Here is a 19,267-nt window from a genome sequence, read left to right as displayed (position 1 = left end):
TTCTCATTATTCACTGTCTTATTCTCTTACATTCGATTGTTTGCGACTTTCCAAAACCAATGACAACACACGGATGGCGTGCTGTGGTCGGAGTTTCAAAAGTCATACCCTGTTGACGCATGATTGGACATACTTCTGGTCATCGGAAACATATCAACCTGAGTGCATGTTTCAAAAATATATGCAACTCTCTTTCTTGATTTTCTTCGTTAAATCGTTCATCGCTTTTGCATCCAGGCAGGCATCATCATCCAGACTTAAGCTTTTGCACCTTGTACCCTGTATGGACTCCCTGCTAGAGATTTCGAGGGTTACATCATTCCAAAACTCTCCCGCATGATGGCAATCGAGAAAAGTGTACCAAAACGCTCTACAAATGGAAAGATGAATGCGGCCATCGAAATGTTCAAACTGCTCATCAGGCTCTGGTAGAATGCGTCTCACTCTTCCTGCCCCCACCTCTCTTGTCACTTTGGCAACTGCGGAGTTCTTGATCTTCGACTTCACTGAGAGCATTGTCAACGGATTCAACGCACAAAATCAACACTACCCGCCCATAAGCCCATAATTCAAGATTCCTTTCTCGTACCTACTCCATAAAGAAGACGATGAACTCTTGGACGATTTGCCTGCTCATCATGACGGCCGCAACAGCACACGCCTCGCTTGTAACAAAAACGCGAGCAGTTGAGGGTGGCACGTGCCATGCAAGTGTGGCGAAGGAAACGGTGGCTCACATGGAGCAGTAGGCCTAGTACATGTTTTTTGGGGACCAACGGCGCCTCCTCCACTCCACTGTTCATGTTAGGTTACAGACTGCCCACACTGAACCAAAGTATGCTAAGCCTCTGGGTGGGAGACAAGAGTCTGGGTATGTAACCGGTAAACAATGGTCCTTCTATAGAGAAGTCTACGCGTCACTCTTCGGACAACTACTCTTGCAACTGTCAGCCGAGTGCCTCCGAGGCTCGGATAGTCTTCTATTGTAATGGTTCGGTTATGGCCAAGGACTTCTTTATCTAGGAGCTAGCAGAAGGAATGACAGGACACTGCTCTAGAGAAGGTTGGGCCAAAATCTCGTTGCTGGTTGCGCTTGCGTCTATGATTCGACTCCTCTTGCAGAGTTTGTGTCATGGTTCATATGTGTCGAGAATGAAACTTTCTAGTCAACGTGTAAGACCTAGCTGAGCAAGAATACACAGTATCAATCAGTCCATCTAGTGGACGTTGCCCAGCTTCTGCATGCACTATTTGCCAATATCGTCATCTCTTTACATGGTGCAGGCTTTCGGTACAGCGGATATCAACATCCCTCTCTTACGTGGTCCCCAAGCGCTGAGCTCTCTTGGACATGCTCGTCCACGGATATAAGCCGGAAGCCGCTCCGCGGAGTGCCTTGGCGATCTGCCCTCAGTGCATTCTGCGAATCCAGCATCCTTTGCTTATTAGGGCCAATGCTATGAGATGTGCCATGGGCTTGGAGTGTCTCGTGAAGGTGGGGGAGACTGGCGATGTCGGGCTTATATGTTGTGCGTAGTCCTCGTTGTCTGACCGCTCGCCCTCCCACGTCTTCGCCAGTATCGTATCATCTTGAATCCGCCAACAACCGAACTATGTGTCCTATGCATCCATCCAGATGTTGAGTAAGGTAGCTCCGAAGCTCCCTGTGATGGCTGGTGATGACATGACTAATGTTTCGAGGTAGCGAAATCGGCTACGCGCAAGATGACAGAAATCGTTATCGAAACTACTGGCAATCACCACACAGTCTGCGATGTGCTGTCGAGAGACGTAGGAGACAAGGAGGACTGAGAGAAAGAAGAAGTGTTCGTGCGTTTTGGCGATGGAGACCACCCGTTCCCTACACCGCGCAGATAACGTCATAACCTTCCTTACTACGAACCTCGCCGCGTATCGCCAACGCTGCATTCTCCCACCCTCTCCATACATCGACCTGTTCTTCCAACGATTCCAATGATTGTTTTCTGTCGCTATGGTTCATCGAGGAATTGTTTTCCCGCATCAAAAGGCATATTGCCCAAATTACCTCGGACGAACGGCACAGTGGATACTGCGGCTAATTTGTGGCTGTCAGCCTCACTGCGATTCCCGAGGTTGCGACAGCTGCCAAAACCACAACTCCTGCTAGGCTTCACTAACACCTTCGGCATAGTTTACACAAACAAGTTGGCCATGTAAAACAGGTATGTACAATTCAAAGGTCCACATCTCATATGATGCATGGTCATTGACCACCTATGAACCCACATTACTCATCATTAATTCATAGAAGATTGGACAAGTCACCCACAATTTTGGGTATAAGTTTTGAAAGAACTACTGGTATATCGATTGCGCGAGCCGATTTCGAAAACACAATTACACAATGACACCACCGACGCTTAGGTAGTGTAGTAGAAGTCCGGTCGTACGTCACCCATGTCATCGATCTCGTCCTCGGTCTTGCCCTGCACCCAGTGGTCGCGCTTACCCTCCTTCCTGAGCTTGTTCTCACGCTTCAGCATGACGTGCATGAAGAGAGTTCCACCGAACAAGAACAAGAACATGTAGGCAAGGACGATACCGTGGCCAGTGCGGTAGTGTGGGGCCTCCCACTTGTTGTAAATGTTGGAGGACACGACACCGTTCATGTTACCCCAGCCGACAACGACACCAACCATGACACCACGCTTGAGCGAACCCTCGACATTGTTGGAAGCCCATGTCAGCGTGTTGGAAACTGTGGGGTAGATACCCATGGCGCCTAGGAAAGTGGCAGCGTACTGGACATGCGGGTTCGTGGTGGCGAGCAACATTGCGAAACCGATGCATCCAATCAAAGACACGGCCATGTTGCAGATACCGCGCAACTTTGTCCTATCGGCGATCCAACCGACAGCAACTGTCAAAGCGGCAGCACAGGCGTAAGGTGGGACGGACAAAAGCTGGGCCTTTGTGCCTTTGTGACCCATGGCGAGAAGGATAGTCGGGAGGAAGAGCGAGAAAACGTACAATGGGCAAAGGCAACCCATGTAGATGACAGCATACCCCCAGGTCTTCCAGTCGCGAAGGGCGGCAAATACATGTCGACGGTCGATGCTTCCAACCTTGGCGCGGGCTTGTCCATCCAGCTTGAGTCGGCGTACAGCTCGTAGCTTCTCTTCGGGGTTAAGGAATCGGGCCGTGTCCGGGAAGTCGAAAACCATCCACCAACAGAAGATACCGACAAAGACTGTCATCAGACCCTCAATGATGACTATTCAGATTAGCAAGAGTAACATGGTTAGGATGTGGGAACATACAGATCCATCGCCAACCTTCGTAACCGCCTACTCCGTCCATCTCAGTGATAGCGGCGGCCAGCAAACCACCGAAAGAACCAGCGAGTGCTGCGGCGGAGAAGAACAGGGCGGCACGGAAACCAAGTTCCTGGCGCTTGTACCAGCAGCTGTCGCATTGTTAGCATGACGTCCGGCTCCGTGATAGAGTAACTTACGAAAGGTAGTAGTTGACACCAGGAAACAGACCCGCCTCGGCGATTCCGAGGAAGAACCGACATGCCAATAGACCGGCCCTGTTCTGGACAACACCCATGAGCGTCATGATGACACCCCAGGCGAGAATGATGGCGGTGAAGAAGACACGGGGCGACCATTTCTTGATGGCGATGTTGGTAAGTGGCTCGAATCCGGCGTAGGAGATGAAGAAGATGGTGAGGGCGACGTTGTAATCACGACCTCCCATCTTAAGAGCAGGTTCCATGTTTGCAACACGTGCGTTTCCAATGTTGGTACGGTCCAGGAAGGAAAGGAGATACAAGAGCGAGAGCCACGGGATCAGCCACTTGTCCATCTTCCAGACGAGTGCTTTGTCCTAGATGGTTTTAGTACGTCGCAGAACAGTCAAGAGGAAAGAGAGAGACGTACGAGTCTGGCGCGCTCCTCATCGCTTTTGCCGGCATCTGGGTCGGGATACTCATCGAGATCACTCGGAGAACTGATCTGGGAGCTGCTGACATCGTTGGCATAGATGGCCTGGCCCTTCTCGTTGGCCTCGAGGCTGGATTTCTGTTGTACGGCTGCCATGGTGTTTGGTGCCTGGGGGTGGACTGGAGTACAAGAGTCTGAGGAAACACATTCCAGAGGGGCAGCCAAGTGTCTCTATATGTACTCAGGCTCGCGAACGCCGTAGGTGTGTCTCCCGAAACGAGACGGACCCTGCTGGGGTTGATAGGACTAGGCTGCTAGCGCGACCCGGGACCCCATGGGGCGGTTGGATGGGACAAGATTGTGGATCTGACTTAGCCCGTCAATTGCTGCGTCCGAGCGTGGCGGTGGTAAGGGCGCCGAAGGGGGAATGATGCGATATCTCGACTTGGCGCTAGCGGCTGCGGTACCACGTTGCCTTTGGGTTTGTCAAATCTGTCACCAACTGACTTGCTGCCGGAATCCACAATGGTTTGTGCTTCACCGATCATGTTGGACGTCTACTCAGCGGATCCAAACCAAGCGGGTGTCCTTAGATTGGGTTTCAGCCTCCCAACTCCCATCCCTATGCCAGGACTGCGGACCGATAGCACTGCGGCGCATACGAAAGCAATTATTCCACCATGTCGGTCTTTAGGCAGAGCCCCTCGTCGCCCCGGGCCAAGCACATGTATTAGGAACTTGCTGCGTTCCAGAACGACCGGGACTTGCGTTAGATGGAAGTTCTGGGCACCGCCGACGCGACCATTCGAAGCCTCGCAAAAGCGCCACCCAAGACCTTGGCACAACGCCCTCCAGCATGGAGCCGCGGATAAGGGACGTGGCGGCAGGGTGTTGCTTTTCAGCCGGCAGGACGAAGCTTTTCACAGTGCTTCGTTCCGCGGTTTCGGTGGCGCCGTGTTACAGAGCCCAGAAATGGACGATATCCACGATGTGGTGTTGAGTTTCCAGCAGCGGAATGCACATCAAACGGCGGACTCTTCCCCGCCATCTGGGGAATTGTGGAGTGGCTTGGCAATGCTAAAATCAGCCGGACTTGATTAGGCCGCCCCGCTCACCAGGTGCTGAACTTGCCTGGTGTGCTCTCGAGAGTCCCGCTGTCCGCTACCGGGGGTAGAGCTTACGAGAGCCCAGATTGGTGCGTCGGATAAATGGAGCACTGGCCTCCTGCAATTCGCCAGCACCATCCAACGCCCACGGCGCCAGCGGAACAATGGAAGCTGCTTAGTCCTTGCATGGCCGCCTACAAGCATCATGGATAGTAATAGCATTGGTCTCTGGTAACTTTGAACGTCCGCTGGACCCGGACCACGGTGTTCAAGCGACACTGGGCGCGGCATTTGCAGCAAGATTTGCGTTACTCGCACGTGGCCCCGCAGCGGTATCGCAGACAGTTTGTAATCGTTGCGCTGCCCCGGCGGATAGCCTACGAATCCAAACACCAAGACGGCGTACACGATGTCATGCCTAGAAACGCCAACGAGCACACCAAGCTGATCGCCCATGTGCTCGTCGCGTGGCCGTCAGACGGCTTCCAGGCAGATCAGCGAACGTTGACTTCGCCCCTCGCCTGCTTGCACCATCTCAACGCTCTGCATCTCCCAATTACGTGCTGCACGATCATCTAGTTGCGTTACTGCGACGCACTCGAAATGCATGTCAAATACTCCCGCCTATGGCAGGGCTCCCCAGCTGCATTGCGAGCCGTCAGCGCCGGGAACGTGCGCTCGCCTTTTCGTAAACATGCTTGAAGAGAGATTGCCTGGCTCTGCGACCAACCACGCCGCAATAAAAAGACGGTATCCATACTCAATACTGACATCTCAACAACGAATTTAGAAGCAGATGCAAGGTAAGCCCCAACAAGCGTTTATTGCTTTTTCACTTCGCGAGAGCACCCAGAATCAGGGTCGCATTATCTCTTGGTATTCATTTATCTGTGTTATCAAGCGCGGACGTCGGCTATGCGCGTCTAGCAAACTATCGTATGCAACGTCGTCTAAGCGCAAACATCCAGTCTGGCAACCGATGGGTCGTGGTCGCTGATTTGCGCGTCGTATTCTGGCCATGTGTTTACGTGAATGTGTTCAAACTCCGCCTTGCTCTTCTTTGCCAAAGACGGCGAGACGAACATGTGGTCCAACTCTTGGGCGTTCATGTCGAAAAGGTAAGTGTAGCGCTCGACCTTGTCAATCTTGACTACCTCGTCCATATCCTTGAGTCCGCTGATCTTGGTGTACTCTTCCAGAGGCTGCACGAAGGCAAATTCGTTAAAGTCGCCTGCAGTCACGATGCGGGCGTTTTTGTCCTTTGAGAGGATATCCTGTATTCCACTGTCAGCCATGTTCTCGTCTTTTTCGCCAATTTCAATGATTCAGGGGCAGAAAAGGGCATTCCTTTCGTGCGAAGATGGCGTTCTTGGTAACACCGAAGGACGAAGGTACGAGAAGCTTGCTGCAGCCACCCCTCTCCGCGCCGCCGTGCCGCATAGAGCCGCAACCGACATTTGAACGTACCTTGACAAAGTTTGCGGTGAGACGGGACTGCTCAAGACGATCGTCTAGAAGCGCATTGTTAGCGACTATTGTATGAGCTGATTCAGTTTGATGAACTTACCTACGCCACCGTTGACAGGTGGTCGAGCATCTCCGTGCAAGCTGCTGCTTCCTCCCTTGGAACCAAAGTGTACATTGACGGTAAAGAACACGTCCGACTTCTTCGCGCCGGCCTTTCCGATAACCTCCCATTGCGCGGCCAACGGCTTTCGGCTCGCTGTCCACGCAGCATTGGCGGGTTCGATACGTCCGGGGTTATACTTGAGCGTCGGGCCAGCAAGCACTTCGTTGGCATCGAGCGAACCACCTGGGTTGGGCTTGTAGAGGCGGATCAGATTTGGCTTGTACAGGTAGGCGACACGGATGTTACCACCTGGCTGGCCACCATCCTGATCGTCGACAGGCACGATGTCTGTGAATGTGTAGTTGGGGCCGCCTGCAGCTGAGATGGCAGCAGTCAGAGTGGTTAGGGTAAGGTTTGCGGATACAACTGCGAGAGGTCAGTATTAAAGTTATGCACGGGTTCACAAGCCGACGGTGTGTATCGTAACATGTATAGGACGCGTGAAAGGTAGGACAGCTCGTGCGTGGCCCGCTAGCGGATACCGCATCTGAACAGCGAGGGAAACGGTGTCAAGCAAACTTTCTAGAACACTTACTTGCGTCATTTGTAGGACCGTTGTCGTCTTGTACTTCCTGTACGAAGATGATATCTGGACTCTTCATGTAGTTCACAATGTGGTTTGCCAGGTCAGGATGGTGGTCAGACGTAGGTGCCAAGTTCTCCACGTTGTAGGCGCCAAAGGTGATGCCGTCGCATTTGCCGTTCGACACGAGCTTTGTCGCTGAAGGAAGGGTAGGCTTCTGGCTCTTGGTGACCTTGATCGCGGTCGTTGGGAGGATTCGGTAGAAACCGAAAGCGTAGCTGACGATACCAGTGATCTCGTCAATTGAATCACCCATCTTGGCGTCAGTGGGGTTCTTGGTTCCGTCGAGCGGAGTGCCGATGACGATTGTCTCTGGGTTGGCGTCCTTGTCGGTGATGGTCAATCCACCGCGGTCGTTGCGACCCGACACCTTCCAGTTTCCAGCAACCCACGTATCGCCGTATTGGTTGGGCTTGGTAAGCACAGTAGGCTTCTTGACCGTAACTAACTCGCCAGACAAGCTCTCCCAGAAGTCGAGACCGTACTTCTTAGGCTGCAGCTCAGGGTTCGCAACGCTGATCTGCGATACATTGTTCGGCACAGCGAAAACGTCTCCGCCATCCAAACTGCTGTACTGCTCGTTTGGTGGGTCGCGAGTATCTTTGCCAATGACCAGCGGCTTTACAGCAGCTCCTGAGCTGAGTCGCCCCTGTAATACCGGTGCCGAAAGCTCGGTCAGGTAGATGTAGTCCTTGTTCGAGCGGTACTCGAGCACCTTTCCTCCCACGACAATGGTATCGCCAACCGTCAAGTTCGCGCCAAAGGTGCGACCGAAAACGTACAAGGACTCGGATGTCCGTTCATCGCTGTCGGGCTTTGTCGATCGCAACCAAAGGCCATCAGGCCCCTTCGCTGTGACAACACCGGTTACGTTCGAAACAGTCTGGTCCTTGTAAGGCGAGAGGAACTTGTTGCCATTGATCTCTGCAATCGTAAGCGCAGTAGATACTGCCACAGACGCCGAGAGGGCGAGGAACCGTGTTATAGGTGCCATAACGAATGGAACGAAAGTGATTCGGAATGGTATCCTCCAAAAAACTGTGGCTCCGGCCCTATCTTCTTATAATCCCCATACTGCCATGCAACCATGCGTTCCAAGAACCCGGTCCCGGTGCTCTATCAATGACGATCGCGCTACACTACACTACACTTGACCTGTTCCTGACTTTTATCGCCGCATCGCCGCCCGGCCTAGCCGTTGACAATCCACCGTCACTAACTCATAGTTGCACTTGCCTATCAGAGCAGGAGAATAGCATCTCGCCGCTCACGCGCGAGCTCCGATGCCTCTTGGCAATACCACAAACTTTCTTGTCGTGCTTGACCACTTTATCGACGCGTGCTGCGGCGCGTGTGCTGTCATTGGCTTGCTTTCGAGGTGCTGGGGTGCGGGACCCTGGCTGGGCGCGGGCCGAGGTCGTAGCTACTTCGGGAAGGTGGACGGTGATTGGTGCGAAAGCGGGATGCTGGGAGATTGGGCGGCGGGTTCCGCTAGTGGTGGGGAAGCGATCTAGGGACATTGCTATCAATCAGACGGGAGAGATAAGACACGTGTGTTATTGTCGCATGCGGATTATAGGAGGCGAGGCTTGAGCAGGTGTGGCGGTGGAAGGGACGGGTGATAGAAGGATGAAGGATGGTGGAAGATGAAAGACGGGGGCGAATAGGAGGAGCGCACGTGGACTTGGCGTAACAATTTCGATCTTTGGTGTAAGGGCATATTTATTTCGTAGATGATGGTTCTAGCATCGGACGCGTGATGATGTGTCATGAGATATGCAAGCAGTAACAAGCTCGTGCCTCGTAAGTCGTACTTGATTAAAATACAAACCTAGAGGTAACCCGTCCTTAACGTAGGAAAATGCAGGATACATCGAGCACGTATGGGTCATGGTATACTTGGATGCAGAACGTAAAGAAAGGAGTTTCTTCTTAAGCAGCACTAGCAATTGCGCTTCATGCAATAATGATACTGATAGTCACGCATCTGCAACGTGTAGTAACCCAGCCTTCTAATCCTCTTCACTTTCCCACCCGTACCCTTTATCCCACATGCTATCATTGCCCAAGCCTTCAGAGAGCCAATAAGAGCGCTCTTTCGTGTACTTTGCGTCCCTCTTCGCTTGAGCTATGGCAAGCGCTACTGCCATTCTGGGAGTCGGTGTTTTCGATGGCGGGTGATCTTTGCCAACTGATCAGTTCGTCAGTGTCCTAGGATGAGCAAGGAGGAGGGCGACATACCCATCTCCGTATCTCCATCTCCTGTTGCATCATGTTTGGCATCCTCCTGGGTTCGATCTACACTGCTGATGCTATCGTTGCGGCTGATCAGGCAAGCTTCGTTTGAATTAGATATTCTAGCTTTCTTGGGCTCGCCGTAGTCTACGGAGCGAGCGAGTGAGGAAACTCGCCGTTTCGAACCGGTCGCTGCGGACCAAGCATCTTGTGGGTGAGCAGTTTCCGGTCGAGTGGACGTAGACCCTTGGCCGATAGATGGAGTGAGGAAATGGTGACTCTTCCTGGAACCTGCGCGCTCTGGTGGCCTTTGTATATGCTCTCCTTGAGTTGGTGCTGGCTCAGGCGACCGCGGATTGTCAAACGGGAACTCGTACGGTGTTGGGGGTAATCCCATCATCACGATAGGGTGTGTCAGGTACGACATGTCTGAGTTTCGACGATGTCCTCTTCCTCCCGTTCGTACCGCTCGTTGAGGTCTAAACTGCGAGACTGGCTTACCCAATGGGTTGCGTGGACTAGATGAGATACCCGGTAGGCTTTTCTTTATCTTTCTCCAGACAGCTGGAAATAGTAAAGTGTTAGCCAGCTGATCTGAGAGGGTGAGATGGATGTCATTTACCTGGAGTCCTTGTTATCAGACAATCTTGGAACTTGACACGTATACGAGTGGGGTCCTTGAGTGATGTGTCTTCTGTCGATGGTAGCGAGGAAACTTGCTCTGGAGAAGTTCGTATATCATCGGCTGGTGGAGATTGTTGTGCGAAGACTGGGGCAGACTCTGGCAACGATGGCGTTGGTGAAGTCGCCCATGAAGGGTTCAGAGCATTGTATCGCCACGGTAGGTATTCGAATTCCATTTCCTCAATGTTTTGAGCTGCAGTAATGAGCTCACTAACACCACCTGGGTAGGTTGAATAAGCTATGAGGCGGTAGCATGCTTCGGATATAGGTGCCTTCTTTTTTTCGTCCTTTTTCGTGATGTCAATGAGAAGCTTAGCCGTTACGTGACGGAAAACTTCGAGTATGAGATCAACCAGCAACCGGCTTGCCAGAATATCCTCTCGTCGCCTCTCAAGGATCTCAAGAGATTTGACCTCTTGGCGGAACTGAGGCGTTATGAGGAGTTGAGGGGACTTGCAGATCTGTGATTCAAGGAAATATTTTCGAATCTCAATCAGATCAAGGATACCCCGCTCCAACTCTAGATAACGTTGAAACATAAGGGGGTGCTCGACCAATCTCTGTACAGGTGCTTCTGAGAGTACCCAAGGCTCTGGTATGATAAGCGGCTCTGGTGCTTTGAGGCTTTCGGTAGCCTTACAGTAGATGCGAGATTTCAACTCGTCACACCGCTCCAGGGCCTGCACCTCCTGTGCAGCTATGAGATGTTGCATGTTGGCCCTTCGTTCTGCAGTAGCAGCATCAATTGCATCCCAGGAAGCTCTTCTCGCAATGGGAGGGCTATGAAGCTGTTAGCACATCGTCGTAGCATTCTGCCTGCTACATAGACAGTAGGATTTTCGATGTTTTCCAGAGCGATGTGTGTAGACAGCAGAATACTACGCGCTGCCGCTAAGTCCTCTTGCACAGGGAGAAGTATAGGATGCCGTAAGAACATACTGTTAAGAAGTTAGCTGGGTATGCTGATAACTCGTAGTGGGCGCCTCACCCGATAGATAGAGTCCGGTGAGGCACGACCCTCCACGTTTGTACCGACCGTGTTAGACTCTTTTTCGACCGTGGCGTCTATGGTTGGCGTCGCGCTGTCCGATCTGCCTCTGCTTACGAAGGCATGTAGTTCATTGGCCAGGGATCTGGGGAGATCTGCCTCGTACAAATCCGTGTTGGTATCATCGCTCGTGGGAGAACAAGTCTCACCGTCCCCAGGACTACCGAAAACCACAGATGACGACATAATGTTGCGATTTCGGGAAAGGCTTGGGTGTGTATGGGTGCTTGCGTTTATTCCTTTAGCGAATCCTGCATGTTCTTTCGATGCGCGACGGATGAAGGCTTGTCCAAAGAGCTGTTGTAGCAATATTTGTTGAGTGATAGCCTACACACGTTAGTAGGTTACTTATCCCGCGCACAACTTGCTCACCAGACTTGCGTTGCCAATGGCAATGAATATACTGAGTATGTACAAGGGAACATTATGGTGTTCTGGGGATCAAAGCACTTGTGTGGTCTTTCTGCCGTCCAGATCATCGAGGGAAGCGCATACCTAGTCGTGTGAAAAAGGAAAGAAAGACTGTATGCCGGTAGGGGAAGGCACTAGGTCGAACCTCGCAACAGAAGGAACAGATGTAGAATCCCTTCAACACCCTCAACACTTCTACCTCCCAACCCCGTAGCAACCTGGTAGCTCTTGTACCACCGGACGTCCCTCTTTCGGTTGCCACATTTCTACTCCTGGCATCTCGTACCTTTCCAACATCTTCCATTCGAACTTTGCAGGTCTCGGCTTCAAAGATTGCTCCATCACAACAACACTGACACCATACGGCTTCTGCTCGTTTCCATAAGTTCGTATCAAGCTGGCTCGATTTCTTCTGATATTCTTGCGCCTTTTGGCCCGGCGATACATTAGGATCAGCACAAACGCCGTTATAGCTGCAGTAAAGACTGCGCCTACAGCTATGCCCGCTATCGCGCCGGGTGGAAGAAACATTGCATATAGGTTGGTCGGAGTTGAGGACCTTGGGATCTTTGTCGGAGTGATGTGAGTCGCAGACGGGATGGCGGTGGCTACGATCGTTCGATTGTTTACGGCGAGTGGATCGGAAATATATCCTAGTCTTCGATGTGGAAGAGTCGATTGCGATAGTGTATGTATGAACGTGGCCATGGATGTCTGGGAGTAATGAAATGTTGATTTTATGATTGTCGACGACTTACGCAGCGCACTATTCAATACAGTTCCGGCTCATAGACGAACGGCGAAAAGCACAGCTACTTGCACACCATCTCGCATGCCACTTTGCCGTTCACAAAGCACAAGGAGAAATGATTCGTAAGATCAATAGTCGTTCATTTCCACATCGCGCCGATCTGACAAGGCCTATTATTACCAGCAACTTTAAGCGGAAAACTCGTTAGCATATATTACTTCTTTAGGATCGTAAGGCCTAAGGTGGTCTGAGATCAGGCTGTGCCTGAGCGTTGAAGGATTCGGCTGACATCGAGAGCGATGAATTCGGAGTAAATCTGACCCGCGCGCCACGACGCATGGTACAGAAAAGGGGATTTTTGTATCGTTGGTGGCGTTGTGTAGGTACAGCTGTCAGCTGCATATAAGCGTTGCAAGCTCCTACGATTTATGTACTCTTTTGTTTTCGATCAGGAGGAAACACTTACAAGCATGGTAAGAGGAAGAGAAAATGGGTGATGGCATACGAAGTCCGAGCGTTGGACAGGCGCTAGAACGGAAACGGTATTAGCGTCAGTCTCATGCACAGCGGTATCCATGGAGGGAAGCTATATTGAACGAAGTATGACGTTCTCAAGGATTTGAGCCTTTGATCTCACCAACAATATTCGATGGATAAAGGGGTTCGCATACCTCTAAAGTAGAGGGAAAAGGGTATATTATAGAAGCTAAGGTACGCGCCCGGGCATCCGCCTCCCACCAAGCGAGACAGCTTTGTAGGGAGGAATCGGAGGGTATATGCCCAAGTCGCTAGAAGTAGAAGTTTAAAAAAACAACAGCAAAAGCCCATCCCATCAGTACCCCGTTCCAGGTCTGGACCCTAACCTCGTGCCGTATTCCCATACCTATGCAAACTCCAGCCCATCCACCCATCATAATCCTGTAGTCATAACAAACGCAAACCATCTAAAAAGCAACACCTACTGCTCCCGGGCTAAGCGTCATCAAGCTTCTTCTTCCATTAACACCAACATCCTTAGCACTAATTTCCATACCCTTGAGCAGATCAAAGTTGGGGCTCATAGGCGGCTTCTCATTCATAAAACCCCTTGTACTTCTTCCACTCAACAAGCCAGCCTCGGCAGCAATCTCCTTCTCCTTGACGAGTGTCAGAGGCGCAGGAACACGACGTAGCTTTCTAGGTGGCGAAGATGTAGCGACGGTGGAGAGGGAGTTGGTTGGCGAGGATGAGCGGGTGGAAGGGTAGGATGTGGAGAAGAGTGTAACGGTAGCTGTACCGTTGCTCTCTTGGCTTTCCTGACGTGTGTGTAGTGTGCGTGATCCTGCAGTCGAAGGACGCGAAGGTGAGGTGGGAAGGGCGGGATGCGGTTCGCACTTGTAGAAGGAGTCGGCAGTCTTCGGGGTTGTAGGACGCGAGCCGGATGCCAGAGTGGAGGTCGAGCGCTTGATCCAGGCTCCTAGCCGGGCGATTGGTGTAGTGGGTGTGGCGGGTGGTGGTGGTGTAATGGGATTCGAGTTCAAGGGACCGGTGTGGGAGAAGGAAGGTGGTGCGAGCCTGAGTCCCATTGTTGCCCGGCGGGCTGGGATGTCTGCCTCTGGGGTGGTGGGAAGCGGCTTGAAGCTCAGAGGGGCAGAGAACGCAGAGCCGATATCCGAAAGGGTTTCAGAACGGACATGCATGCGCATGGATGGCGCAATGTAGGGTACGTGGTGAGACGGAGAGGGTGGAGGACGGTTGACAAGCGCGGGTGATTGAGCGTTCGTGCGATACGCGCTTGCACGGCGTTCCTCAATGATGGTGTTTAATTCGCGAATAGCATCATCTACATCGGTCTTTGTACGACGGAGACTGCCTGGTCGAGAGGACGGTGCAGTACTGGCACGATTGCGCGATGGCGATGGTAGACGTGAAAGTACACGAGCAGGTGACAAGGTACCAGATGTGCGCGAACGCTGAATGGTAGGCTTCTCAAGTATCTGATCACCAGCAATCTGTGAATGCTCTGGAAGGTATGCCAGTGTAGGCGTAGCCATAGTACCCATGGTGGTTCCTGAGAGTCTCCTCTCGTGCGTGGTGGTACTCTTCTGACTTTGAACACTGCCCCGTCGAGATTGCCCACCAACTGGTTTACGTTGAATGATGAAGGAAGGTTCTGAAGATATAGAGCTCGTACGTGAGTCTCTCACCCGAACGTGTGCCTCAGCAGGACGCTCTAGCTGCGATTGTAGACTATCCCATTCATCTTGACCGTCGAAATCAGGCAATGGAGATAGATGACCACAGCCGTTGGGAAGATAGATAGACAGCTCAAGGGGGCGAAAGCTACGACGGCGGCGGATGGGCATGGAAGCGTCATTGAGCATCGAGGGTATATCATCAAGACCATCGAAGTGGCGGAAGTCAGTTGGACGACTAATGCTGGGTCGAGAGTGTGAACGCCTTGGCCGCGCAAGGGTCGAAATGCTCGCACGAGATGAGGCACGTGCTGCGTATTCGCGACTGTTGGAAACCCATTGCGAGACGTGACGGCTCATCGACTGGCTCGTTGATGGACGCTGTTGTATCGGCTCAACGCAAGGCTGTGGTACGGGTCGCGGTTGTTCATAGCATATCCGCATATCAGTTTCGCCTATTGATCAAAAGCGTTAGCATCATGTTAGATTAATCGAGATTACCCCATATGGTCCCAACATATTGGAAAGGTGTTGGAAACCATCGTCCGGGTATAGTCGCGCATTAACAATATTAAGGAGAACGCAAGAGCTGCATGATGCATCTCAACAAGAACGTTGGAGTTGAAGATCAATAGTGAGCTGTCGGCGAAAACAGACAAAGGAGACGACGAAGATGTTGAGCGCGAGAAGAGAGCGCAACAAGAACTAGTAGACATGACGATGAAGAGTGAAAGGGAAGTTCAGACATACCAGTAGCTCTCAGCGGGTCGCTTCCATCGTTCGCAAGGTCCTCTTTCGATGCACAGCATCCAAATTTGATGGCCAGCCATGGGGACCTTGGTTCCTTCTCTTGTACCCTTCCGTAATTCATCTTCTTTTTCTGCTGTAGACCAGTACAGCTAACAATCCATCATCAAAACAACCCAGAACAGTCGAACGAGAAGCGTGGTAGAGAATGTCGCGCCCGAAGAAGGCAAAAGCAAAGACTAATAGATACTAGGAAGAGGGTAGAAGAAGGCAGGAAAGTATGGTAAGGATGGAAGAAAAAGGCTGACTGCGCGAACCATTCGGATAAAGTCGCAGCTTGTCGACGAATGTGTTGTCCCGCAACTGGTGGTTCGCTTCTGAAATGCGCAAGCCTGTAGGTTCTGGCCGTCAGGAACAGCAAACCACTCGCAGCTCACAGGACGACAGTGGCTCGCATGTTATAGATGAGGCCTGTCCCTTACCTTTCCGTAGGCGCCCAATGGCAGCGCACCCCTACCATGGTGGTTGTTAAACTCACAAGTTAGTTCGCGTTGAGGCTTGCGTGCATTGAGTTGAGATGGTAGGGTGTGGGGTTTGATTGGCCAGGGGAATAGAGTAAGCGCTCAAGGCAGAGCGGAGACTTGCAGTAACGTGGACCAGTGACAAGGCAATAGCGCTTGCGGCTTGAAACTGCCAGAAGCCTTGTCGGCATGTGGCGTGCTGGGTTCCCCTTCGTTGGACAGTCTGGCATCAGGGCTGCTGCTTCATATCGGGTATGTTCGAGCATGCGCACAGTTGTCGCGTCCTCGAGCGGATCATCATGACAGTGCGGGGATGCCTTGGAACACTGGATGCTGTTTGCGAAGTTTGAAACATGCGCAACGCAACGAACGTCATTGTTTGAGATTTTTGCAGAGGCAGATTCCGATAGATGATGGTGTTGTTGAAATTGATGAGGGCCGAATGCTTTGTTCGGTAGTTGTAAATCGCGTGCACGCCCGACCCATCGGTCGTGGAGGCTCTCGCCAAGTTCCCTCCCGCACTTGCGTACATCGTAGGATCCGCGCTGCAGCGAATCGGTTAGCTTGTCGTCACTTCTCACAAAATACCTTTTGGTTAGCAGTGTGCGATTGGTGAGACGAATCATTCTTGAAACAAGCATAGAGAAATTCGCAACTCCTCTCTCCCAATCGAAATCAAGAGCGGGCTTTTCTTGTTTCTCAAAGCATCTTTTCGTCGTACTGAGTTTTGCTGGTGCCAGCACATCAAGGCAGACCTGGACGCCTTACTCTGCAGAAGCATCGCACGCGAGACAAAATCTCCACCTGCGTCTCGATTGGGAATACGACACAGACATCCACTAGGGCTTGGATTGATAGGCTGCATGTTTTGGGACGACAGCGGAAACGTATGCACGTCGGACCGCAAGCTGCGCTTGTTAGTTCAAAGTGCGATAAACATCTTCGTGGTCAAGGTTTCGATTTTATCCGACCAAACAAGGAAATCGCTGACATTCTAACGCCGCAGAAAATATATCGCAAGGTGTAATATGTGACATGAGCTGGGGTATAAAACAGATCGTCGGCCCAAAATCTGACGAAGTAACCTTCCAGGAAATCGGAATCGTAGATGTGTCATCAGTCGGCATTCCAAGCGTTGCGCTCTTCCCTGAAACTGCCGTAGGACGGGCTGGGGTGATCATCGTTCTCGTCCTCATCTTGCGTCTTCTGATTGCTGACATCGCGTGATTCCCAGTGATTGGCTTCGCTGACGATGTGTGGTTTGATATCATTCTTTCTCTGCTCCTCCTCGCTTTGGTTCTCCGTGAACGGATAGTTCAGGTTATGCTCAGCTTCTGGGTTCTGTGGCTCAGGCTCATCTGGGTTGAAGCCCTCTCGAACCTCTTCTTCTTCGCCCGCCTGGTACGTTTTGCTGCAATCTTCATTAGTCTCATACGCCACCCCGGATGTGGAGAGCAAACTTACACAAAGTGCTTAGAAGGAACTTCGTTCCATCCCGGACCACCTTCCTTGCGTGCCCTGACACGATCGACTTCCTCAGCTTGATGATCCTCCACGACAAGATCCACAAGTTGGCTCTTGTCAGATTTGGCTGAGCTTGAGGAAGACGACTTTTGGCGGAGAAGGTTGGCGAATGGGTCGCGCGACTTGGAATGAGATGACTTTGAGCGAGAAGATTCTCCTTCGCTCGAATGACTGCGCTGTTTGCCCTTGTCTGCAGAGTCCTGAATGTCTTGAATCTGGCTCTTCCTTCTCCGTTTGTTTTCCTTGGTGGGTTGCAGCAGGTTCCGGTTGGTCGATGCGGTCAGAATGTTCGGGTCGGCGTACATGCGGTCTTCGCGAGACGGACGGTGAGCTTCGATAACGGGATACTGCAGCTTGGTTAGATCGAAACCCATCTTTGAGAGGTGCCTACTTACGTTCCAGTCTCCGAACTCGAGTTCACGAGCGTTATCATATAAGCGCTCTTCCTCGGCGTCCAGGTTGGGCTCTTCGACCGTGTCTGGTGTACCGTACTTGGCACCCTCGCCCTTGAGAGCCTTGTGTGGCCCGGGGCTCATGGCTCTGGCGCGGCTCGATGTAACTTTGCTGAGGAGGGGCTCATGTTCTGATCCTTGTCCAGGCTTAGGGATCCAGTACTTGCCCTTTCCTCCTCGTTCATATCGCATGCCCTCAGCCATACGTGCAGCACGCGATGATGACTCCTCGTGTGCCAAAACGTTGTCGCGCGCATCAAAGTACCGATATTCATAGTTCTTACCAGCAAAAGTTTCTTTGGTGTCTTGGATGAGATCCAGAGGGCCAAATGCGTCACGCAGAGCGTACTTGACGGGTAACCGTGCGGCAGAGATGGTATCGTCGGCATAGTCGTGCCAGGAAAAGGCATACCAATGGGCAAGTGCAAAGAGTGGCATCTCGAAGCAGATAAGAGCATCCTGTATAGCAGCGGCCAAGTTATCGGGGCTGTAGCCAGGTACGTCGTCTGGAATGGCTCCCAAGAAGACAAGGATGGAAAGGAAGAATCCTTGCCAATAAGAGGCGAAGATGATGCCCTTGATGCACAGGAACTTGGGCATGGGCCGGAAGGGCTTAAGATCGGTGGACATGCACACCCAGAACATGGCGAGGGCGTACAAACTGATCGTGATGCTGACGTTGTAGATCATGCCGCTCCAGAAGTAGCCAGAAGTCCATCCTATGTATCCTTCCTGGTATGTACCGGTAGCCTTCATGATGATGGTCGCCACAGACAGAAGAGGCTTGACCCACGTGTATTGCAAGATTCCACGCTTAATGGCGAGGAAGGTGTGTGGGTCGGATATGTCGATCTTGGAGCAGACGAGGTTGAGCGGCCACGGGTGGGATACGGGCGGGCGGCCGGTCATGAGGATGATGAGGGCGCGTTCGCCGCCGATGAAGTTGATAAGCAGCTGGAGGAAGGTGTAGATGGTGAAGGCCTGAGCCATGCGTCAGTGATAGTTGCCAGAGGGAGAGATTGTATGTACCTCGTAAACGTCTCTGAAGGGCTCCACGTAGGACGCTGCAATCGTCGACACCAAGCTGGCCCATGATGCGCCTGCGTAGATGGGGACCCTTTATGATATGAGCAATGACATACGACTGCTGGAGAGAGTGCATACATGAGCAAGATACGGATGACATATCGCTGCAGCACCGGTTTACGGTAGTTCTTCCTATGTCTTGTTCAGCATACGGGCGCCAGCGGTCGGCCGGTTCGCTCTCACGTTTGTAACCAGACAGCACTACAGCTACGTCAGCTCGAGTCATGCAAGATAGAGGCTCTACCACCTACACGAAAGTAACTAGACTCGCGACAAGAGCGCATACGCCTGCTACAATGATGACAGCACGTGCAAAGCGAGCACCGGTGCCGCCAGACAAGTCGGCGCCGGTAACGTCTTGTGGGAGGGTGCCTGAAGCCATGTTG

General features: G+C 52.1%; 4 protein-coding genes across 4 annotated transcripts; all 4 read right to left on the bottom strand.

The window, feature by feature from the left end:
• Positions 1 to 2,402: 2,402 nt before the first annotated feature.
• On the bottom strand, positions 2,403 to 4,085 carry J4E82_010416 (uncharacterized protein; the record flags this gene model as incomplete). Its single annotated transcript, XM_051736628.1, has 4 exons — positions 2,403 to 3,256; positions 3,303 to 3,448; positions 3,497 to 3,873; positions 3,927 to 4,085. The coding sequence occupies 4 exons, from the start codon at positions 4,083 to 4,085 to the stop codon at positions 2,403 to 2,405; spliced, it is 1,536 nt and encodes a 511-aa protein (XP_051583609.1).
• A 1,900-nt stretch (positions 4,086 to 5,985) lies between these two features.
• Positions 5,986 to 8,242, bottom strand: J4E82_010415 (uncharacterized protein; the record flags this gene model as incomplete). The annotated part of the gene is made up of 4 exons (XM_051736627.1): positions 5,986 to 6,309; positions 6,503 to 6,546; positions 6,603 to 7,031; positions 7,201 to 8,242. 4 exons carry the CDS (start codon positions 8,240 to 8,242, stop codon positions 5,986 to 5,988), a joined length of 1,839 nt encoding a protein of 612 aa, XP_051583608.1.
• Positions 8,243 to 9,260: 1,018 nt separating this feature from the next.
• J4E82_010414 (uncharacterized protein) lies at positions 9,261 to 11,280 on the bottom strand (the record flags this gene model as incomplete). Its single annotated transcript, XM_051736626.1, has 4 exons — positions 9,261 to 9,439; positions 9,490 to 10,047; positions 10,106 to 10,947; positions 11,273 to 11,280. 4 exons carry the CDS (start codon positions 11,278 to 11,280, stop codon positions 9,261 to 9,263), a joined length of 1,587 nt encoding a protein of 528 aa, XP_051583607.1.
• Positions 11,281 to 13,321: 2,041 nt separating this feature from the next.
• J4E82_010413 (uncharacterized protein) lies at positions 13,322 to 15,422 on the bottom strand (the record flags this gene model as incomplete). Its single annotated transcript, XM_051736625.1, has 2 exons — positions 13,322 to 15,006; positions 15,302 to 15,422. 2 exons carry the CDS (start codon positions 15,420 to 15,422, stop codon positions 13,322 to 13,324), a joined length of 1,806 nt encoding a protein of 601 aa, XP_051583606.1.
• Between the last annotated feature and the right edge of the window lie 3,845 nt (positions 15,423 to 19,267).

The sequence above is a fragment of the Alternaria postmessia genome, assembly GCF_024291825.1.
Source record: "Alternaria postmessia strain BMP 2775 chromosome Unknown scaffold_124, whole genome shotgun sequence".
NCBI classification, from domain to species: domain Eukaryota; kingdom Fungi; phylum Ascomycota; class Dothideomycetes; order Pleosporales; family Pleosporaceae; genus Alternaria; species Alternaria postmessia.
The sequence above is the reverse complement of the archived record's forward strand: the minus strand, read 5'-3'. Positions and strand labels throughout refer to the sequence as shown.